A 25,548-nucleotide genomic window follows, 5' to 3' on the forward strand; every position below is an offset into this window, starting at 1 on the left:
GTGAACACAAGTTATACTTCAGTCTCCTGTACTGGTATAATTACTCCATCTTATGACGATTTGACCTCTACAGTATGTCGCGTATTGGTGCCAGTTTCACTCTTTGTAATATGAAGTGTGCAACGAATCCTCATTTCTGCAGCTAAACCCCAAGAAGTTCTTGTCACTGCAGATTTCGCTGGAGATATATTTTTTACTACAGAAAATTGCCATGTCAACATGTCCTTGAACTGTACCGGTCCTTTCATACAAAACCTGTAGAAAGCATGGGCTCGTTGCCCATCTTTCCTATAAACTGATAAAGCTGCTTGAACACATACTATTCTGATATGTTCTGACTCTCATGCTCTGTAATGTGATATCTGTTTTAGCGTGCCTTGTTAAAATTTATCAGCATTCTTCCAGCATTATAGGTGCAGGATTGTCTTCTCTCATTTCCCAGTGTGATGCCCTGGCCTATCAGGTCGTCACAAGGGTGCCGTGCAATCTGCCCTTCTGCATGATACCCGCTCCTCCTTGGTTACGGGTCCTGTCAATTTGGTGTTGCTACCAACGGGTGTACATAAATCCTGAGTAACACTCTGCACCACACCCACCAAACACCCATTGGGCAGCCTGAGGGGGAATAGAGCCACCCAGATGGGGGATGGAAGAGGGAGGGCAGAGATGTCAGTAGTAGTAGAGTAGAGTTGAGCAGTGAGACAGCGGTGACGGTGCAGGTCACACTGTGGAGCTGGGCTCCTGTACCCGTCCCAGGTGCCAGACGTTGGCCTAGCCAGAAGGAGCTGGAACCCCGGTCGCAGGCGGTAGTGACAGGAGGTACGGTGCTGCTACAGAGAGCAGGCCGGCTGTCTTGTGCTACAACCGGGCAGGGGGCAGGGCAGGACTGGGTACGCGGACCCTAGGCTGGGAAGTAGCTTCACGCAGCCCAGTAATTCACCCGACTGGAACGGAATCTTCAGGAACTGTTCCCCACCCGCTCCAGAATCTGGGTACTAGCGCAACAAGGGGGATAGGACCTTCCAAAATCATCCAGAAAATCCAAAGCGTGAACCCTGAGAGCAGGCTCACCTTGCTAGCCACACAGGGATCCACCAAGTTACACACAGTGCCAAGTGACAAGGCTTCAGACCAACCAACAACACCAAAGGGGCATGGACCTAGCGTGCTCGTCTGAGAGGCAGAGCATTTCAAGAGTTTGGTTTACCTGTTGTCAGCGTTAGTGACTTTGGACTGTGTGAGTACCCGATTTCCTTTTACCCCGACGGGTTCCCCACTCTGTCCCACAACCGGGCCCCTGGACACCAAACCGCCTAAAACATCCTGCTGCTTCAACATGGTCATCGGGCTCCCCAACAGCAGCGGTGGTATGTCCCGTTACCACGCACCGTGGGTGGAGTCACGAACATTATCCCATTCACCACCCCAAAACGCCAAGTTTCTCTGATTTAGAGACAGATTACACAAAAAAAAAATATTGCCAGAAATGTTGCTCAAAACCTTCTGATCAAACACCTTTTTTAATTGGAGCCTTGCTTTTCAGAAATTTTTGTCGGGATTTTTGTGGTAAAACACAATTTTTAAATAGTGATTTGCAGATTGCCCATTTTTTGATCTTCGCAAATGAGATCATGTCTGAAACGACAGTTGTGTGCATGATGCTCTGCATTTGTATTCCAAGGGTAGGCATTATCGAAGTGACTGGGTTTAAAGGGAACCAACCCCAAGATTTTGCTATGTGAAGTACAGGCATTGCCGTACTGGCACTGGAATGCTGAATCCAAGCATACCTTTTGATTAAAGAGAATGTCAGGTCAAAACAGCGTTCTGACCTACAAGCGGGAGCCTGTGTAGCTGCTAACCCCTTCCTACCCATCCCTGTGTTGTCATATTGTGTAATATGAAAGTAATAACCTTTTATTACTTTCATATGTCTATGTAAATGACAGGGTCTCTAGCCCCATGGGCGTTGCATCGCCCTGTGTGCGTCTACATGCTTTCCATGGTATCGCCCCTGTGGGTGTGATACCATGGATTTACATCAGCGACGTGACCGACGTGATTTCATAATCTCGCGCGTGCGCGCGCTTACTGTTCTTGCCGCCGCCTCATCCTGGTGTTTGCGTGTCGGCTTCTGATGCGCACTGCGCATGCTGAGAAGACGCCCGTGGTTCCGGTCATGTGCAGTGTGCGTCAGTAGCTGAGAAGTAAGCGCCAGGATGAGAAAGCAACGAGAATGGTAAGCGCATGCACACGCGGGATTCTGAAGCTGCAGAACTGACATCTCTCATGTAAATCCATGGTATTACGCCCCCAGGGCGATGAGACGCCCATGGGGTTAGAGATCTATGCTATTTACATAGGACATATGAAAGTAATAAAACGTATTTTATTACTTTCATATTACACAATATAACACCACATGGATGGGTAGGAAGGGGTTAATAGCTCACACGGGCTCCTGCTTGTAGGTTAGAACGCTTTTTTGACCTGACAGGTTCCCTTTAAAGATGGGATGCTTGGTTGCAGAAATATCTTTGATTAAAGTTTCAGAAATGCATTGCATTGTAAGGCTATGTGCCCACGTAGCGTATTTTCATGCATTTACGCTGCGTTCTGCACCGCAGCGTAACTGCATGCGTCCTGCATCCCCAGCACAATCTATGAAGATTGTGCCTAATCCATGCCCACATAGCGTATTAGAGAGCAGCGCTCCAGCTACTGCCGAAGCGCTGCCTTCTAAAAAGCAACATGTCACTTCTTTCATGCGCTTTGGATGCAGCCCCCGCTCTGACTATGGGAGAGGCTGCATCCAGAGCGCATGAAATCGGCTTCCATTACAGACTGTTTCTGCAGCCATTTGAAGCGCACGTGTGCTGTTCAAATCGCTGCAGAAATTTCTGCCGGGACAGAACACAACGTGGGCACATAGCCTCGTGTGTGGATCGGGTCCTCTGTGCATATTCCTCATCACCAATGATGTTGTGGCTCTATATTTAAATAAGGAAAAGGGGGCATGCAATACAAGACACAGGAGGAGGAATATACACAGAAGACCCGACCCACATGGGCCTGCCTGATACACACATCAATCAAAGTGCAGTGCGTTTCTTCAACGTTGATTAAAGATGGTTCAGTAATCAAGCATCTGTCACTAAGAGACATGGCGAATCAGGAGAGCTATGCTACATTTCTAATTGTAATATTATTATTAATAATAATTCTCCATCTAATTCATATTGAGATGGGAAGAACATTTTAAGTCGGAGCAGCCACTCAGATGCAATTCTACCTTTATCAAAGAGTAAGTTGACTTTTTTTAGGACACTGCACTGAATGTGTGCCTGGATATTCTTGCGTGTGTACACAGCACAGCCCAAATCTGTATTTGCACCACATCAAAGCAGATAGTAATATGTATGTCAAATACAGTCCTGTATGCTGTTGTAAAATTAGGATACTATGTGTTCCTCTGTCGACTATATGAGGCCTGGAACAGAATCAGTTAAAATCTTTCCAAACGCACATGTCGAATTGATCAGGGGATGGAATAATAAACTGTAAGATCAGGTCTGCGCATGAGAGAAACCTTTCATGCAAGTGAAGCTAGCAAGAAAAGGACTGACTGTGGTTGGAAATTTTGTGGCTAACTGTGTAAACCTCTCATATTTGAGGCTTAGCAGACCGAATGGAATACTTTCTAGTACTGAGAGGGCAGAGGATTGTTATACACAGGCTCTTGCAGCGCAGCAGTAGAACAGTATTCTGTTGTGAAATATGCTTCAGCAGCACACTATGTTTAGAGCTTCAGAAGAACTAGGATAGTAAAATTACTGCACGGACTATCTGGTTCTTGCCGATTTACAGCAACTCTCCTTTTAAGGGGACTCTGTTAGTAGAGCATGGCTGTGCATCATGGCGGGGCCAAACAGTTGCAGCTTCCCACCTGCTTGTTTTCATTCTATCTTCATTCTCTTGCTCTGACATAAGAGCCGTCAATCAAAGAAGCGAAGGGGCAGGTGGAAATGGAGGGGAATCCGGCAGCTGGGAAGATGCACTTAAAGGGAACCTGTCACGTCCAATATGAACCCAGAACCACGAGCAGTTCTGGGTGCAGCACTACTTCAGTTTGAAGCCAGGACGCGTACACCCGGCTTCATAGTGCGCATGACCCGAACTCTGGGGTCATGAGCACTGAGCCAAAATCCAGCGTCTGGCAGCGGAGAGGTGAGTAAGATCATCCTGTGACGCTGCTCATTCATTAGCATGTTAGCACACCCACAGGGGCATACTAACATGCTAATAGGGCCGACTAGGCAGGGGAACTAACACCCTTGGGACTAGTCCCTGCGCTCATTAGCATACAATAAAATCTTTAGAAATACTTTTTCTACAGATCTCTTTATCTATGCTACTAGATACAGGGACAGTTAGGCAGGGATTAGCAATATGTACCAGAACTGTTTGTGGTTGTGGGTGCATATTGGACTTGACAGGCTCCCTTTAAATGTTTGGTCTCGCCGTGATGCACTGAGCGCCTGTACTTGGTTTGGACAGTCATTCTTTGCTGACAGTACTTGTAAACAATATGTAGCCAAAATCACCAATGTGGGGCAATAGTTTTTTAATGTACAATCTAACACAAGAGTGAGGAATGAAGAGAAATATAAAAAAAATAGAATATTGCCATAAAAAGGGAATAGTAATGCAAATAACAGTAAGTAGAAGGAATTAACATATTTTTGCATTCATGTTGTTGGTACCACTTAGTGGTAGTAAATTGACGGATACAAATATTAACACCGACTAGTCTAGTCAATGTCTCACACTGGTTATAGATGGAGTGTGTGTGTGTGTGTATGTATGTATGTATGTATGTATGTATGTATGTATGTATGTATGTATATGTATGATGTATGTATGTATATGTATATGCATAATATAAATATATATATATATGTGTGTGTATATATATATATATACAAATTATGCATGTACATACATACATACATACATACACGCGCACACATACATACATACATACACGCGCACACATACATACATACATACACGCGCACACATACATACATACATACATACACGCGCACACATACATACATACACGCACACACATACATGCATACATACACGCACACACATACATACATACACGCACACACATACATACACGCACACACATACATACACGCACATACATACATACATACACGCACACATACATACATACACGCACACACATACATACATACATACATACATACACGCGCACACACACATACATACACGCACACATACATACATACATACACGCACACACATACATACATACACGCACACACATACATACATACACGCACACACACATACATACACGCACACACACATACATACACGCACACACACATACATACATACATACATACATACACGCACACACACACATACATACATACATACATACACGCACACACACACAATGTGTATAATATATATATTATATATATATATATATATATATATTACACATTGTGTGTGTGTGTGTGTGTGTGTGTGTGTGTATATATATATATATATATATATATATATATATATATATATATATATATATATATATATATATATATATATATAATATATTATACACTCACTGTCTGAGTGAGCTCCTGTGCTCACTGCCATTCACGTGTGCTGATTATTCAGCCTATTCCCCGCTTCTTCTGGGTGTTAACTTATTGGCTTCAAGATATAGTTAAATTCACACACTTCGGATCTTTTGAAATAACTTATTAGTTCATAACGAACATTAAAAAAATGAAATTAAAAAAAGTTTGCGTTTTGAGCATTATACAATCTTATAGAATGTTGCACAGGACTATACAGTGAAGTGACCTATTACAAAGAAATAGCCAGTGAGGGGATTTGGTAGAGGAGAAAATACTGCATCAGAGGGAGACCGAGCAGACAAAATTGTTGAAATGACCTTCTGTGGATATAATAAAATAGTGGCAATATTGGTTAGGCATATATCTATTGTGAGATCTACATCCTGGCCAAATGATTTGTTATATTTCATTTCTAGTTTAGCTGAGGAAAACAAAAAGAAGAAAATAAACATTTTAATGGGGTATTCCATATCCAAGATCCTATCCAATCTGGAGTAGGTGTAATAGGAATCACCTCCAATTAAAAATGTAGTATAGTTCTCCTGATTAGCTATGTAGCTAACCTCATGTGCAGGGCATTACAGTAGCTTAGGTATCCATTACGACCACTAGCATCTAATTGTCAGTATGTGCGTGGTCATAACCACGAATACCTAAGCTAAGTCACAAAGCTAATCAGGAGAACTATACTACATTTGTAATTAGAGGCATTTTCTATTAATAATATTATTTATTATTATTATTCCTACTACATATTGGCATAGGATCTTAGAGATTGGAATATCCCTTTTTTAATTTTGTTTATAACGATTTTTTTTTTTTCCAGTAGCACAGTCTTTTTAACATTGTATACAGCAAATATATAATCTACTTGGGGATAATGAATGATTAAGTGGATGTATTAAGATTTAAATATAGGATCAAAATTCAGACAACCGCTGAGCTTTAATGGAAATTATGTAACATTTATACTGCCCCTTTGTAATTGATAAGTCAGTATATACCGTATTTTAAATTGAATTGTCGTCCTTTGTAACATCCTATGAGTAAGTACATACTGCTTGAAATGCTTAAAGGGAACCTGTCACTAGATTTTCGCTATGAAACTAAAAGAACCCCCTTCTGCAGCTCCTGGGCTGCATTCTAGAAAAGTTCATCTTCATACTGGCCCCCCTTTCAGACCTAAATAAACACTTTATATAATCTTACCTTGTGGTATGTATTGCGTCCGTTATTCCCCCTCCTGCCGCTGTTCGCCGTCCCCCAGTGTTGACATAGATGAGGTCGCCGCCCTCATGTTCCGCAGTGCTCCTGAGGTCTCGGGCATGCCCAGTGGCACTATCGCGGGACTGAACACTGTTCAAATCGCGAGCACCGGTGATGTTGTTGCGCAGGCGCGAGATTATGGGCGGGTACTTTGGATGACGCTGGTGGATTTATGGATCTACTTTTAATGTTGCTATGAACTAATGAATAGGTTTTTTTACTTCAAGAGTTGCTTAACTGTATGAATTAATCTACTCACGCTTGAAGTCAACAAGTTGGTGCCCAGTGGGGGTCTGAGCTGGATAATTGGCAGACGCGATAAATGGTAAGCACGCTATATTTTGTCATTCTGAAGACTTTTAATTAAGAACTATTATGGATTCAATCGAATTACTTTCAGTGTAAAAGTATGGGACAAATATGTCCCTTGGTCCTCAAAATATTAAAGGGGTATGCAGGTCATAGAATGTTGGATAAAACGAAGCTTTGATAACTGCGATCTGATGTCTTATTATAGAGAAATCAAGGTTTCTTAATATGTAAATACGCTATTAAGATCTGTGGGCCGGACACAGAGCTACCTGATAATCTGCTCTTCTAAACCTTTTTTAAGCTGGGTTCACACTAAGCGACAGCGACAACGACGTCGCTGTTATGTCAACATTTTCGGTGACGTAACAGCGACCTTGTAAGTCGATGTTATGATCGCTGCTTAGCTGTCAAACACAGCAGAAGCAGCGATCATAACGTCGCTGTGCTACATGTGCAGAGAGCAGGGAGCCGCGCTTAGCGCTGGCTCCTTGCTCTCCTAGGTACAGTACACATCGGGTTAATTAACCCGATGTGTGCTGCAGCTACATGGTCACAGTGCAGAGAGCAGGAGCCGCGCGCACTGCTTAGCGCTGGCTCCTTGCTCTCCTTGCTACAGTATACATCGGGTTAATTACCCGATGCATACTGCAGCCACATGTGCACAGTGCAGGAGCCGGCGCTGGCAGCAAGAGCGGAGGCTCGTAACGAAGGTAATATCGGGTAACCAGGGAAAGGTCTTCCCTTGGTTACCCGATGTTTACGCTGGTTACAGCTTACCGCAGCTGCCAGTGCCGGCTCCTGCTCGCTTCATTTCGTCGCTCTCTCGCTGTCACACACAGCGATGTGTGTGTCACAGCGGGAGAGTGATGACCAAAAAATGAAGCTGGACATTCAGCAACGACCGGCGACCTCACAGCAGGGGCCAGGTCGTTGCTGGATGTCACACAGCCCGCAACAGCGACGGGACGTCGCTGCAACGTCACAGAATATGGTGACGTAGCAGCGTTGTCGTTGTCGCTGTGTGTGACACCCAGCTTTAGGGTGAGGTTGGTTGGTTATCTCTTGATTAATCGGGTGGTGATTGTGTGGCCATCGGCTTCTGTTCCTTTTTTCCCTTCTATCACCTGGGCCCTCCACTTCTGTCGTGGCTGTGTCACATTTCTTAAACTCCCTTGAGTGAAGGGCATGATCTTAGGCTAATATATATAATTGTTACTAAGCTTATTTACCATGTGAATGGCAATTTTGGTTTACACAAACTATCATGGTTCTCAGCAGCACATCATCCTGCGTACATTTGACTTGTGCTACCGAGAACCCTGTCAGTTTATGTTCACCGAACAATCAATGATCGTACAGCACACATCCGAAGTGCGGTCTGTGTAAACAGAATATTTAACGACTGGTCGTTATCGATGGGCATCACTTAAAAGAGGGGGCCAAAGGGAAGACTAGTCTCCGTGCGGAGACCTGACAAAACCAGTCTGGCTGTCAGTGAGGGGACTTATAGCTGCAATGCCCCTCTGGGAAATTTTCAAATTTGTCTCTCCAGGGAGGAAGAAGACAAACTCTAGGGCCACCCATTGGCAGTAGCAATCCTACAAAACAAAACTGGCCTTTTAACAAGCCTTTTCATATGACTTTTTGGGTTCTGATCTGGTATAAATCCTAGGTCATATGAAAAGGCTTGTTAAAAAGGCCACTTTTGACTTGTAGGATTGCTACTTCTAATTGGTGGCGCTAGAGTGTCTCCTTCCTCCTTGGAGAGACTTAAAAACACTAGAAGTCGTCTGTATTCTTCTTTTAAGTGAATCTTTTATCAGTTTTGCAAGAAACTGTTCCCTTATTACTTTAATATTGTATTTGGCTCTGAATCCTAAAAACATTCCTCCTGTTCAAAATGATGATTTTGTATGGGTGTGAAATTTTGTATGGGAATATAAAACATATTTGACTTAAAGGGGTATGTCTTGTCTCAAAGATCCTATCCCAATATGTAGCAGCAGCAACAGCAGTCTTCTGATTCACAGAAAAAGATAAGAGTAGAAAATAGAAATATTCACCACCAAGTATATTCCATATAACTTGATGGTGGACTATAATTAATCTGATTCACAAAGTCTCTTAAACCCCATGTTCAGTGCATTGCAGAACCTTAGGTATCCATGGATATGACCACTAGCAACTAACTAACCAACTGTGACTATATATGTGGTCGTAACCTTGCATACCTTAGTTCCTGCAATGCCCGACACATGAAGTAAGGGATATAGTGAATCAGAAGAACTACTTTTCTAATTGGAGGTATTTCCTAATATCATTATTACACCTACTAAATATTGGGATAGGATTTTGTAGATGGGAGTAACCCTTAAGTCAAATCTGAAATTTCAGGTATAGTTGGATTATAGTTAGTACTGTCAATGTATAAATGTCCCCCTGGTGACTCCTTTGCTATCATCACATGCTGATGAATTTATGCAATATTTCGATCACTACAAGGACTTGGCAAAACAAAAGACAATAGACTCTTGATGCTCAGCGGCACATGACTGCACTGAAGGGACGTACTTGGTACTTACAAAGTGCCCTCCACAACTCTGAATATCTGTATATAGAATGCCAATGAAGTACCGTACTCCTCTAAAAACCATGCTGTCACCAGGGTGTACAAATATTTACACTGATACTGTTCTGCCTATCAGCAATGACAGTATAATTAAACAGCATTTTAGTGGCTATAACTCCTATAGAACACAAAAGGTGTGGGTTTTAATCGCTGCCTATATTCTGTAGAGCAGCTAGTTGGCTTTCTCAGTGCACCTTGTTGTGGTCAAGAGGCAAAGTGCCCTGTTCCGCCCACTTGTTTTCCATGTCCCCCCACTTCTAGCCCTACTGGTGATGGCAGAGGTATCTCTGGCAGGCTAGCCTTGTCAGACAGTGCTCCCTCCAGGCAAGCCAGTGCTATCAATCACCAGTGAGGGAGGGGAATGCAGAAACAGTTGGAAAACAGTGCATTTAGCTTTTTGACCACACCAAGGGTGCACCGAGCACTCAAGTAGTAGATTTCTTTAAACTTTAGTGTTCCAACCAATCGCATGATCGGACCTCAGTCGCAGTGACACTCGCATGATACTCCGCTCCCGCTGTGCTGCCAGCGTGAGCAGAGTGTCATGCGAGGATCACAGTAGTGCCCCGTGTGGCCCCGGCTTAAGTGTCATACTGGGCACCAAAAAATTCTTTAACCTTTTTGTAAAAATGTTATGATTACCATATAATTTTGATCATGGAGCGTCCAATTCCTGGGATCCCCCCTCCCCCCCCCAAACTACAGCACTGTGGTAAAGAGAACGAAGATGCTTTTGTTTTTTCCCCATAGTGGCCCAGCCATATACTCCCTTTACATACAACAAAGGAAACATTTACATTAAGTGATTACCGTGAACATATTACCATGAACACTCATTTCCCATTAAACGTCCCATGTAAATAGGCTGCCAATCACTTGACAAAAGCGTAAAATGCTTGTTCATTGGTTGAAATGTTCTTTTAGTAAGTTTTCAAAATCCTCACTCTCGGAAGTGTGGCGCCCTGGACTAGCCAGGTAGCCACAGACAAAACACACACACACCCCCCACCCCTGGACAGTTACATTAGGCAGACACAAAACCCTTGTTGCCTCACTCCAGGGTCTGATGTCCACACCAGGTGGGGCGGAGCCAGGTGGTTGGCCCCACCCACCGAGGAGTTCACAGGCCTGGAGGCGGGAAAAGTCTCAGTCTAGTCTTGCAGGTGAAAGTGAGAAGTAAAGACTTGAGGTGTCTGGGTAGGAGCCCAGGCACTGAGAGCAAGGTTGGCAGATGGTGGTGGCCGTCTGCAGGAGTTGGTGGAACTCCGCAGAGCCGTAAGGACCGGGGTTGGGCGGTGGCCCACCGGTACCGGACCGGGGAACGGAGTGAAGCTAAGCACACACAGGCAGGGCCATCCTGACCGACCAGGCTTGGAGCCGCCGTCAATAGTCAAATCCGAATGTGACAGGAACCCCTGGGGTTCCCTAACAACCAAGTCCCGATTGAAGGCAATCGCTCACACCGTGAGGATATACAGCCACCGCCACCGGCTAGAAATCCAAGGGCCAGCGCCTGCGGGCAAAACTGGCTCCTCCGGTATCTATACACCGGGGAGCGGACTACCGTTGGGAAGCCATTGGAGTCATCACAGTACACAAAGGTGCAGGGAGAGACAGCCACCATCACCTGTCCGGGGAGAGACACTGCAGCCGGCTGCGGGACCCGTCCATCCAGCCGTTTGGTTTACCGGAGACTTTGTGCATCTATTGCTGAGTGAGTACTCCCGTGCCATCCGGCGCCGCGCTGTCCCTGCAACCCTGCACCTCACCGACCCTGCCTGCCCGTCTCACCACCGGGCCCCGGGACCACCAACCCCTACCCACGGAGGGGGGAAAACAACATCCCAGATGCTCCTTACCATCGCTCCAGGGATCCCCGTCACCAGCAGCGGTGGTACACATCTTCACCACAACCCGTGGGTCGTGTCACGGACTAAATCCCCAAACCAACCACCCCCTTTTCACTCACTGGAGGAGCGCCGCTCGAGTCCCCGGATCCGGCCCACCGCTCGAGCCACCGAGCAGCAGCCGCAGCGCCGGACCCGAGCGTTGGTGAGCGCAGTGCCCCGCCGCCCACGACGGAAGCACAATCTATCATTGCTCACTGCAGCAAATGTCCGATCACTGATGGTTCTGTGCACATGGAAGGTGCGTTCGCCAGGTCTAAACAGACTATTAAAGGGAATCTGAGTTGAATCAACACTCCTAAGCCGTCTATATGGGCATGTAGGGCATAGGGAGCTGTATAAAATTATAGGAAATCTGCGATCCAATGTCTCTTATTCCAGAAAGATCTGTGTTTTTTTTCTTATATGTAAATGAGCTGTTCCAAGCTATGGGCCGGACTCTGATTTGCATGAGAATCTGCCTACAGAGCTTATTTTATAGGGAATATGTCAGCAGATTTTGCTATGTGATCTGAGGACAGCATGAATTCAGCAATGTGTCACTTATTAGGCTACATGATGTTTGTTTACGTTTTAATGGTTGTTTTATCACCAGGAGATTATCACTGCTGAGACTAGGTCTCTGCACGTGCTAGACCGACCATACCACCTTCTGATAAGCAGCTCACTGTCAATAGATAATGCACATAGAAAGCTGTGTTGTGGGTGTGGTTAGCTTTCTGAGCTATGCTGCATCTAAAACCTCTGTCACAGCTGCTGCACCCATTAAGCTAAGTGATACATTATCTGATCAGGTTTTCACTTCCAACGTTATGTTGCTTTCAGATGAGAAAGCAAAAATATGATGACAGATTCCCTTTAGATAGAAGGGGGATTACCAGTGTGATATGTGATGCCTGCTCTCTGCTCCCCTGAATTCACTGCAGAACTGTGTGTGATTTTATAAGGCTACGTTCACATGTTCAGTTTTTGGCAGTATTTGACAGCAGTATTTGTAAGTTAAAATCAGGAGTGAAATAATCTTAGGAAAAGTGTAATAGAAACATGTACACCACTTCTGCATTTTACACCCACTCTTGGTTTTGGCTTACCAATAATGATTTCAAATACTGATTATGAGAACGTGGCCTTACTGGCACATCTGCATGTTCATCTCAGAGCTTTATTTTCCATCTCGCAGGTATGTGTGCCATGAAAAAAATGCACAAAACTGAAATGAATGGGTTTGTGTTTTTAAACATGTGGACAGACAAATTTTACTTATTAATCAAATAAATAATTTAAAAGAAAACGAAAAAGCGACGTGGGGTCCCCCCTTATTTTTAATAACCAGCAAAGGTAAAGCAGACAGCTGTGAGCTTTATATTATCAAGCTGGGAAGGACTGACCATAGTTATTGGGCGCTTCCCAGCCTATAAATAACAGTCTGTAGCCTCCCCAGAAGTGGTGCGTCATATTAGATTCGCCAATTCTGGCACTACACCTTTGCTCTTCCTGATTGCCCAGTTGCGGTGTCAATTTCAGTAATAGTTTATGGGGTTGTCAGCTGTGTAATGTCATCTGACATCAAGCCCTAGTGCTAGCAATGGAGAGGTGTCTATCAGACACCCCCATTACTAACCCAGTACACACACACACACACACACACACACACACACACACACACACACACACACTTTTCAATAAACACTCCCTGCAAACACAGCCAAATAAAACAAAACAAGACACCTAGCCTTGTTTTACCACTTTAATCAAAAGATATAAAGAAATCCCAGCTGATCTGACATAGTCCAGAGCGAATCCGACCAACAGTCTATGGCACATTGTTCTGACACTCCATGGACTTTTATTACATGCAGTTCCAGGTCATGCTGTGCTGCGTGAGACCCAGCACCTCTGAAGAGCAGTGATAACAGTAATGTTACCGCTGTTCTAGACCAGGAGGAAAGACTAGCCCTGCCTCGCTAGAAGTTTCAACACTGTGGAATAAGTACTAATTCTTCAAAGATTAGAGTTGAGACACCTTTACACTGACCAATAATGTCAGTTTCTAAGGGTATGTCCGCACGTTGCTTTTTACCTGCTTTTTACCTGCTTTTTTGCTGCTTTTTCAACTGCAGCGTTTAATGCCAAAATGGTTGTGTTCTGCTTTTCAAGCAAAGTCTATGGGAATTTGGGTTTCTTGTCCGCACTATGCAGTTCAAACTGCAGCCTTTTTGGTGCAGAACTTTGGGCAAAAACTCAGCTTTGCATTGCAAAACCCAAATGGCAAAAACAACTGACATGTCAATTGTTTTTGCCATTTGGGTTTTGCACTGCAAAGCTGAGTTTTTGACCAAAGTTCTGCACCAAAAAGGCTGCAGTTTGAACTGCATAGTGCGGACAAGAAACCCAAATTCCCATAGACTTTGCTTGAAAAGCAGAACACAACCATTTTGGCATTAAACGCTGCAGTTGAAAAAGCAGCAAAAAAGCAGGTAAAAAGCAACGTGCGGACATAGCCTAACAGTAGCAACTCGTCGTTCACAATAATTGTGAATGGGGTCAGCGACTGAACGATAAGTCTAAAAAAAACTTGTTCATCATGCATAAAATCATCTACGTGACCCAAAAAAATTCTTCTCGTTCAGTATTTTTAAAGATTGTATAATGAAAATGAAGGTTGTTCCACGATTAGACCGGCAAAAAGGAGTTGACCTGCCAAGTCCTAATAGGTGTCTGTGTGAACACTGCACGATGTTCGATAAAACAATCTTTATTCAACCAGATCAGGTTAAAGAATGGTTGGGGATAGGTAGGGAACTTCATAGGTTCCTTGCTGCTTAGGATACAATGTCAATATTAATTGGCATGGACCATCTTTTGGGTCCCCCACGGCTCAGTGAAGGTGCCTCGGCGTCAATCTTTCTCCAAGAGCTTTACAAATGGTTGCAACGCTTATTGGGTTAGAGCCACGGCCCGATCTCTGAGCAGATCAGCTGGATCACAGCAATCAAATATTGATGATCTATTGATAGGCCATAAATATTAAAGTACCAGAAGCCCAAGAATAACACTATATACAATACCATCGTTTTTAAAATGTTGTAAATGTTTTAACAATGCACATTAAAATACTGTCCTCAACACTTCCAGGGCCTTATATCAAGAAAATATTCTTATTTTTCCTGTGATTCCTTAGACTGTGTTAAAGAAGGCATTGAAGCATTAAATCCATCATTTGCTTGGGAATGGCGTTAAAAATGTGTGAAAAGTTTCCTGTAGTTTAAAAATTTACATTTGTTCCTTTTATTATAAGTTTTCAGAATTTGTCAAAGCAAATATTTAACCAATACTGCCGAGTTAATCTTAATCTTCCTGTTACTTATTCATGTTCAGCTTCTGAAAGGTAAACTTCTATAACAGAACCATACAGTATGCGTTTGGCTGCGTTCCCTCGAGACCACAAAGAATCTCTGAAGGCTTCAAAGGGGTTTTGGAAGCATATTGAAATTTAAATGCCTTAAAATGCGTACCGACCTGCCCAGTGGAGGAATTTAGTTTTTTTATATCTAATGATGATAAATTAAGGGGAAATATTTCTTACATTTTTGATCAAGTTAAAAGTTGACAGTTCACAAAGCTGGACATACACATCTGTTCATCAGATTGGGGTCCCTCCAGACTCCCCTGAACACATGGTGCTCGACTGAGTCTTCATGTGGTGTTTGACTGTGTGGATAGGACAAGGCTACTGCCGGACAGATCTGGGAGACTCTTATTTTACGTGAAAACAACAAAAGGGTTGAGGTTTGAAATTCCATTTCTCGATCCTTTTCTTGACTCTTATCTGTTTGATAGAATTGTGAGGCCAAAACCGCATCCCCATCAACACATCATCCTAGGCCTTAAAAAGTGCCTTTTGCCGATATTCATCTGCCCTTACTTATTGTATGAATGGGCAACCCCAGACTGGTGATTTTTCTAAGAATAAGTTTCAATAGTGTACAAAACACTGCCTAATGTCCTCAAAATGGCTAACTTTCTAGCAAAAGACCAACCTTTTAGATACTAGGATCCCACAACTCACAGCCACTCTTGCAGTGAAAATGCAAAATCACGTCTGTTAACTCAAGATCTTGCTTTATGCACTATTTTAGCGCAGTGACTGAACATCCTTCAGGAACAGTCACCTCTCGGGAATTGATGTGGTAGAGCTGGGTTAGTGCAAAGTGCGAAATCTTGTGCTTTCAGTGAGAGGGGGCTTTGGAGTGTAGTGGGATGCCTCTGTGTATACCGAATCTCCTAACCTGGAAATTTGGGCCATTGAGGAGGACTGTAGGGTTCCTTCTGTGGACTTTTGATGCGAATTTAGATTTAGATGATATATCTCCAGTCTCAGGCTGTCCATTCATTTATTAAATAAAAGGTGCAGACCCTGATTGGTGGTGTAGCTTTGGTGGATGTGCTCTGCTAATTTCAATAGGATTTACTAATAAAGTAATCTCTGTAGGACGTCCAGCTACTTAACCCCTCCTCAATATTGGAATACTATGCTCTACGGGTAGTGTTTTGAGTTGTGTAAGTTTGCGATAACCATGAATAATTCCAGGTGGTATCTGAATCGGTGCGAAGCGTACTTCCAGTAGACCTAATTGGCAATAAATTATTTTGGTGAGAATATTTTGTGATTGATCAACTTTCATTCTAAAGGTGTCTAATATCATTGGGACGTTTGGCCGATGACTATTTCTCCATACATATACCATTGCTGTATGGAAGGAAGGGAGTAATCCACAGCCAGACAACTTTTTGGCAGCAGCTTATCTCACGGAAGAATACAATTATTTGGTATTTATGAATATTAAGAATTCTGATCATTCAAAGCCCCCCCCCCGATAGCAGTCAGGGAAGAGACTTTAAGTCCCCAGCCATACACATAACCCGCCAAAATTTCCTGGATTCGATCTGACCAACTATGTTTTCAGACTTGCATGGGTGTTTCTGGCTGCCACTCAATCTCCAACAAATACTGTAAATTTTCTCAACGTTTTGCGGTCCACTGATGAGCCGGATTGATGTGACCTCTTTGTACATTGATGCAGAATATGTTGATGCCATATGAACAGTCTGAATGATTTTCTAGAATTGTATGTTCCCAGGACTGTGCGCAGTAGTAGTAGTAGATGCTTTTGCCAAGTTTTAGTGCACACAGTCCTGGCTTTAAACCTTATTTAACACCTTTTGGAGGAAGCTCAAAGCCAGTCAGGCGTTTTTACTTGGCACTGGTGCCCAACCTTATTTACATCCATTCAACCAGAAAAAGAAAACCTCAGCAGTAATGTTACAACAATATCGCCGAGTTAAATTGTACGTGTTGTGGCCTTGTCAAGTTTACTTTACATATGTTATACTGGGTTTTATGTATGTATGTGTATATAATATATAATTAATATATATATATATATATTATATATATATATTTATTATTATATTATAAAAAAATAAAATTATTGTTTGTAATAGCAACAATAAAAAATGCCACAGTACTAAAGGCTACCTTTTAGTGTTTTTAATATATGGTTATTAATCACTTCCTTTTAAAGGTGATATCCAGGACTTGCATTTTCTGTATTTATTTTTACAGTGTGCCTAATGTTGCTATTTACTTGCCTGTTATGCCTGGCGCCATTTTCCACCGGCACAGAGCGGTAACATACTGCTCGAACCATCAATTTAGCGGCTTCGGTTGACGTCACATTGACGGCACGGCGCCTTTTCCGTTGACTGGGCATGGCTGTCCACATCACGATGTGTCAGCCGGCTCTGCGCTGCGCTGCCTAACTGCACTCACAACCGGTCAGCAGCCCGGAATAAGAAATGTTCTATTGATGTGGAGAAGTGGTATCGCTGGCAGGAGCGGCCAGTGACCGTTTTGAGCCACCGCCAGATACAACAGGTAGGCAATCTGAGTTAACAACTACCTGTGTGTTTACTTTTTTGGCCCATAGTGGAGAAAAAAAAAGGTCCTGGACAACTTCAAGAGGTTGAAGGAGTTGATAGTTGATTTTTAAAGAGCCTCGTTTCATGACTACTTTACCATGTAACTGGACCAATGTTAGTGAATGGATATGTTCAGATTAACTAATTTTTGTATGGCTCAATAGCTTGTGTGTAATGATGCAACATGTGCCAGTCATTCATTTTACGGATGAGACTTTCTAAAATATATCAATCGGTTCACAAGATATTGGGCGCCATCCATATGGCATCCGTTTTTAACACATCTAGTACCATTAACATGGAAAGCTGTATTTGGCCCTTTTTTGTATAAGTTTTCAAATTATTGATACGTTAAAACAGATGTCACACATATGTAAAGGTATAGGAAGTGGAAAGAAAAAAGGAGGCAAAAATAGGGTTTTATCTCAGTAGGATAGGATGGTATAGGGAAGAGGTTGCTCACCTGGAGCAGTTGGGACATGTCACAAGCGTAATCTATTGACATAAGAGGTCAGATCGATGATTGGAGTAGGAAAGGGTTAACGATCTCACTGCTATGCTATACTGAAGTATATGAAGAATGTGATCTTTATATCAGTGTGTTTCGGAAGCAAAGTGCCTTCATCAGGGAAAAATCACAGCTGTATCTTCTGTGTATTCAGCGGTCCATCTATGATTTTTTCCTGATGATGGAGCTGAGCCTCCGAAACGCGTTGAAATAAATCACAATCTTCATATACTTCAGTTTTATTCCGCAGCACAGTCGTTAACCCTTTCCTAATCCAATCTTCAATCTGCACAGATGTAAAGGAGAGAATGCAGATGGCATATGCATGACAATATTGATAAAAAAAAAAATTGTCTTCATCCTGAAAGGAAAAAAAGTCATATTAATGTCTGAAAACCCTATTTACATGGGATGTGCTGCATGAAATTGTACATAATGACATCTAGTTTTCCTTGCAGTATTCTGAAAAAAGGTATAAATCTACATCTCTAAGTAAAACTAAAAGCAAATTTGTGAAATTCAACAGCAGGAACATTGAGGGTTTTAAACTGCTTGTATTTCGGAATTTAATTTATTATCTTTAATCTTTGTGTCCTGAAACAAATGAAAAGTGTCACATAACAGACTTCACAGCTCCCCGGCTCCTGATGGTTCATTGTCTGGTCACAGCGTGCTTTGCCAGGGTGGATTGTGGGAAATTGTCACAGCGGAGAAAGTTAATAAGCGTAACCGTCGTCTTTTAATTTTTATGTCCTAAATCAATAGGACATATGGAAAAAAGCAACTTTGCAATCTGTTTTATCGGAGAAATCTGCTTCTTTCTCTGCCAAAATTGATCAGTCATTATCAAAATTCTCAATTCTAAGGTATTCAGTGAAGACTTTCCCATTGCGGATATAGGAGATGGCGGCTGTTACTGATGAGATTCTATGTAGATAGAAGAGCGAGGCGCTAGAGGCGGAGCTCTGCCTCTAGCTCCTCCCCTTCACAGCGTCCTAGAATCATAAGCACCACTTGATGACTGATCAATTCGGGCAGAGAAAGAAGCAGATTTATCTGATAAGATATTACAAATATGCTTATTTTTACATGTACTATTGATTTATTGGATATAAATTTAAATGACTATTACGTTTTAAAATCTAAAAATAAATTAAATTCCATAGCTTCACTAAATTTTTTTTTTTTTTTTTTTGGAAATTACGTTTTATTAACTCAGCTTTGCATAATTTGACTTCATTTCTTGGTAACGTACAGGCCTTTAATGTTAGGGGTGTTCTAGGTGAACGTTTGTCCTACGTCTTCTGTAATCTGTGCCTGTTTCTTTGGCAGGGTATATAATCACTCCTGTGAATCGCTGAATGATGGAAGTTGCTGCACATTAGATCACATCCCTCTTGTAAGGTAAGAACCATGATGATAAAATAACTACTGACTTAGATCAGCAAATATTGAGTGATCGTCTAGTCTTGGCAGAGAAGATGGTTTATTAGCTGATATGTAGTATATTATATGTAGCGAAGTAAAAACTGAACCTGCATCTAAATGTACAGAGATTTGAAGCATTAATGGTCAGCAGATTTCTGCTATGTAATCTGAGAGCACCATGATATAGGGGCAGAGATTCTGATTACAGTAGTATATCTTACTGGGCTGTGTTTTGTTGTTTCAATACAATCAATCTCCTGCTGATAAAGCATGATCACTACAACACTAAGACCGCGCTCACATCAGCGGTATTTTGCTGCAAAACTGGATCCGTCAGAAATGCGTTTCGGCTCCATTCCATTCCTATGGAATTTCGGCAAGATGCAGTCACATGCATCTTGCCGCGATTCCATAGGAAACAAATGGAGCTGAAACGCATTTCTGGCGGATCCGGTTTTGCAGCAAAATACCGCTGATGTGAGCATGGCCTTAGTGTTTTGTATCACTTCGTCCAACTATGCCCTACCAAGGAGTAGCAGCTTTTTGTCACTATACTTTGTACACAGAAAGCAACCAAGCAGTAGTGTGGGCGGGGTTATACAGCTGAGAAAACTGTGATTGTATCAAAGCTGCTGCAATCAGTAAACTAAATGACAAATTGCTGGATTTGAGGTCTTTGTCCCTATAGCAGGTTGCAGTCGGATGATCTAGCAAATACCAGTTGACAGATGCCTTTTAAGCCCCCATACACTTTAGATTGCTGTCAGACGAAGAGACGGCCATCTTCCCTGACTCTCCCATATGCAGTAACATTCATCCACATTCTATTTATGGCTTAACTTATGGAGAACAAAATGATTGCTAGTCAGAAATAGGACATGCAAGATCCTTATTGTATCAAACATCTTCTGTCAGAGGGTAGTCTGGTGGCCCCATACACATTAGACTGTCGGCAAACCTGTCTATAGCCTAAAGGCCCCCTGGCTATGTTAATATTTTGACGCCGACATCCAGTATTGTTCAGGAGGTTTTTTTGGGGTCTTTTTTTTGCATTTTTTTCCTTTTAGTCAGGCAGAACAATGTAGACCACACGCTTTTGTATCCGCCTCATGAATTGGACAGAGGCCAGACCAGGGGCAGATACACCATTGATGCAACCTGTGCAGCTGCGTGGGGGGTCCTGTTACACCTCCAAAGCAGGAAGCCAGTGCATTATAAAGGACCATATACTGTTCATATACAGTTCTTGCACAGGAAAGAACAGTATATGGGCCTCTTCTGTCTGTGTCCTCCCCTAGGTGAAACTGAGTACAAAGTAACTCAATCTACTTCATTTATGGTAAATGGCTTCATCGGCGTTTTGTCTGGATCCCATTTTTCAGGGCTTCAGAAGGAAGTTCCAGGTGAAATCTCAAATGTGGTCAAACATCTGATGCACATGGCCTTTAAAAAGTTTTCTGGGAATTTTTAAAAGTATGTCCAAATGTCTGGAAATGGTATATACTAAAGAAACACCATTACTTGTTCCTTGAATCCTCCCTTGTCTCCAGTGGCACCAGTCCTGCAGGCCATCATGTGAAGGATAGACAGGCCATCTCCATTGGAGGACCACCGGAGTAACAGGATTGTTGGGGGATTTAGCAAGTGCTTAAAGGGAATCTGTCAGCATTTTGCCACCTAATCTTAGAACCATAGGGGGCTAAGGGGGGCTAAGACTCTGTTTCCAGCAATGTGTCACTAAGGGTGCCTTCACACTTTAGCGATGCAGCAGCGATCCGACCAGCGATCCGACCAGCGATCTGACCTGGTCAGGATCGCTGCTGCATCGCTACATGGTCGCTGGTGAGCTGTCAAACAGGCAGATCTCACCAGCGACCAGTGACCAGCCCCCAGCCAGCAGTGACGTGCAAGCGACACTGCGCTTGCACGGAGCCGGCGTCTGGAAGCTGCGGACACTGGTAACTAAGGTAAACATCGGGTATGGTTACCCGATGTTTACATTAGTTACCAGCGCACACCACTTAGCTGTGTGTGCAGGGAGCAGGAGCCGGGACTGGCAGCGTGAGAGCTGCGGAGGCTGGTAACGAAGGTAAATATCGGGTAACCACCTTGGTTACCCGATGTTTACCTTGGTTACAGCTTACCGCAGGCTGTCAGTTGCCGGCTCCTGCTCCCTGCACATTCAGGATTGTTGCTCTCTCGCTGTCACACACAGTGATGTGTGCTTATCAGCGGGAGAGCAACAATAAAAAAACGAACCAGGGCTGTGTGTAACGAGCAGCGATCTCACAGCAGGGGCCAGATCGCTGCTCAGTGTCACACACAGCGAGATCGCTAATGAGGTCACAAAAACCGTGACTCAGCAGCGATCTCAGTAGCGATCTCGCTGTGTGTGAAGCACCCCTTACTGAGCTGATTGCTGTAGTTTTGATAAAATCCCTGTTTTATCAGCAGGAGATCACAAACCTGCTGCTAGGTAGTCTTCCTTATTCATGAGGTCTATATAACCCCATTCACACACTGGTTAGCAACTTTCTACCTATGCACAGTGTACACATAAAGATGCCAATCAGTGGTGTGGGTGGGATTATACAGATCTCAGCATTCAGAGAACTGCTAGATTTGAAGCAGTAACACTAGAAGTCCCAGGAATTTCGAGCTCCATAGGGTTCCAATGGTAGAAATGTTAAATGACCCCTCTCTGGGACTTCTAGTGTTAAAATGCAGCGAACCGCTAAGAATTGGGGTCTCAGTCTTTTTTACTTTAACACTCCCTTTTCTTTATTTCTTTTGGAAAAAAATGCAGAAAAATTGTTACTTTAGAAGAATTTGTGTAGGTGGGGGAAAGTCTCAGTTTAAATTCAAGTGTGCTTTGTCTTAGGCTGCTTTCACACATCCGTTTTTTGCTGAGCGGCACAATATGGCGCTTTGCAGAAAAAACGCAACCGTTTTTTTTTGCCGCCAGTTGCGTTTTTTTCCGCATAGACTTGCATTAGTGCCGTATTGGGCCGCATGGCCTTGCGTTGTGTCCGTTTTTGCCGGATGCGGCATATTTAGCCTATGCGGCGGCCGGATGGAACGTTGCCTGGCACGTTTTTTTTTTTTTTTTTTTTTTGTGTGGTGAAAAAAACCGCATTGCGCCAAATCCTGCGCGATTTACAATGCAAGCCTATGGACGCTGGATGCGGTGTCCTGCGGCAAAAACTGCATCCGGCCGCCGGATGCGGTTTTTTGCACTGCGCATGCTCAGTATCGAGCCACATCCGTCAAACGTACGGGCCGCATGGAGAAACTTATGCAGCGGATCCGTTTTTTTCGCCGCATCCGTTGCATAGGTTTTTGAGCCGGATTGAGCCACACTGCAAAAACTGGATGTGTGAAAGCAGCCTTAGTGTTTTGTCTGGAGGGGTCTAGACAAGTAGTGGTGACCTCACTCACCATCAGCGCAATTCTCTAATGCGGTGTTATTATTGGAAGGGTTCTCATTAGCAGCAGGTGCATTCCAATAATAAACGTGGAGCGCTGCTGCCATTACTCTGTTGTTCATTAATAGATTTCATGTTGTCATAAATAGGATTCCAGAAGAAACGGCTTTTTGACACAATTGGTAGGAAGGCCGTGGGAAGTTTGAACCCCTTCTTCTAAAATGAAAACCCTTCGATAGTTAATGGAACATTCATGGCACAATTGTAGGTGATCAGTTAGGTCACATTGCTAATAAGCTATATTTATAACGGGTCACCAAGTTTATAATTCATTAAATAAAAAAAAAACTAGTATTTTGCAAATAATATAAGTGCTTAAAACTGATTCAGGCAGACGATAAAATAGTATTAAATAATTGGGCGCTTATTTCAGTTATTTCATGATATAAAACACCTTATTTTGTATCTATTGCTTTAAAAGCCAATGTTGGGACTGTTTTTTTTCTGTGCTGGTTTAGAAAAACACAACCAACCAGATGTTCAGGTTGGTATATACAGAGTATGCCGAGTATGCAACATTGTATAAAGCTTTAGCCCTATTTATACATACTCCAGAAAGTGAACGTATGCTGGAGGCTTCTACATCCACACGTCTCAACCAAATCCTAGGCAGAAAAAGGCAGAAAAGACAGACCCAGCCTTACTGCTTACATGACTTGTCCCTGAAGTTTGTGCTTGTATCAGGACCATACTAGATGGCGTTTGTTTAGTGCTGCACAAACCTTATTTTTCCCCCTCTATTTGTATGGGCTACTCTTGGTATGTGACAATGTCGTGTCATGGGGCAGCATTGTATGCATTGTGCAACCAGTATAAACATATGGAATATGTACGTTTGAATCCAGTCGATTACTTTGTGTATTGTTGGTTGCGCTATGGAGTCACCAAATAAGTTATGCTTCTATATGTAACCAACCAGTTTCTTCTTTCCAGCCGTGGCAGATCTAATATATAAAGCTGAGTGTATGTATGTACGTATGCATGTCCGTTAAAGAAATCCGTACTGTCGCATTTGCAATAACGAAATTTTGCACAGCCTCCTCGTGACCTAGGGAACGTCGTAGACTGTTTTGACAGGAAAATGTAACCCCGCGCTTTACAGTTACTCTCCAAAAAGCTGCCTCCATTAAAGTGAATGGAGCCTGGAACTACAGGTTATTAATAGGAGCTGTGATTGGTTGCTATAGGAACAAAGGACAGTGTTAGTATAAGAAGCATATGTGTGCGGTAATATGACAGACAGAGAAAGAGACAGACTGGGCAAGAGACAGACTGTTACTATCCCGAGCAACGCCCCAGTACTACAGCTAATACTATTATATTTGTATGTGACCTCCTATAATAAATGTTTCCCCCACAATTTTGTTGTTGTCTGTAATCCATTTCTTCTAACAAAGGAGAATGTTTGTTTATAATTACACTTTTGGGTAAATCCAGCTCTCTTGTCATACTGTGTGGCCATCCTTGGTCCTGGCTTTCTGCTGACAAGGGGCCTCAAACTACTAAAATGTGGTCTTCTAAAATACATGGACGTTGATTTAAACGTTCATAAATGGACTGCGATGTCCACATTTTCTCTGTAGATGCTTTTATGGCTCCTCACAATACAGTTGTAAACCTCTATGGTATGAAAACCAAATCAATTAAAGCCCCCATAAACTTTTATATGGCTGTCTACAAACTGTGATGTATCCAATCCGTAGGGTACCGTCACACTTTAGCGACGCTACATCGATCCCACCAGCGAGATGACCTGGTCAGGATCGCTGGTGCGTCGCTACATGGTCGCTGGCGAGCTGTCAATCAGGCAGATCTCACCAGTGACCAGTGACCAGCCCCCAGCCAGCAGCGACGCGTGGATGCGATGCTGCGCTTGGTAACTAAGGTAAATATCGGGTAACCATGCGCTTGTTTACCCGATATTTACCTTGGTTACCAGCGCACACCGCTTAGCGCTGGCTCCCTGCACGCCTAGCCAGAGTACACATCGTGTTAATAAGTAAACCGCTTTGCTTATTTACCCGATGTGTAGTCCGGCTACTTGTGCAGGGAGCCGGCACTGACAGCGTGAGAGCGGCGGACGCTAGTAACCAAGGTAAATATCGGGTAACCAAGCAAAGTGTTTCGCTTGTTTACCCAATATTTACCTTGGTTACAGCTTACCACAGGCTGCCAGAAGCCGGCTCCCTGGACATTCAGATCGTTGCTCTCTCGCTGTCAAACACAGCGATGTGTGCTTCGCAGCGGGAGAGAAACGTCCAAAAAATGAACCAGCACTGTGTATAACGAGCAGCGATTTCACAGCAGGGGCCAGATCGCTGCTCAGTGTCACACACAGCGAGATCGC

The 25,548-nt window shown here is 43.2% G+C and overlaps 1 protein-coding gene across 1 annotated transcript in view; it reads left to right on the plus strand.

Annotated features, from left to right (window-relative positions):
* The window catches only part of LOC142310968 (transmembrane protein 150A-like), a 172,316-nt gene that overhangs the window by 81,406 nt on the left and 65,362 nt on the right, over positions 1–25,548 (plus strand). Inside the window, exon 3 of the mRNA XM_075348892.1 lies at positions 19,621–19,692. Within this exon, the coding sequence (XP_075205007.1) occupies positions 19,621–19,692 (72 nt within the window). The remainder of the gene's footprint in view (positions 1–19,620; positions 19,693–25,548) is intronic.

This window comes from Anomaloglossus baeobatrachus, chromosome 5, assembly GCF_048569485.1.
Source record: "Anomaloglossus baeobatrachus isolate aAnoBae1 chromosome 5, aAnoBae1.hap1, whole genome shotgun sequence".
NCBI lineage: Eukaryota > Metazoa > Chordata > Amphibia > Anura > Aromobatidae > Anomaloglossus > Anomaloglossus baeobatrachus.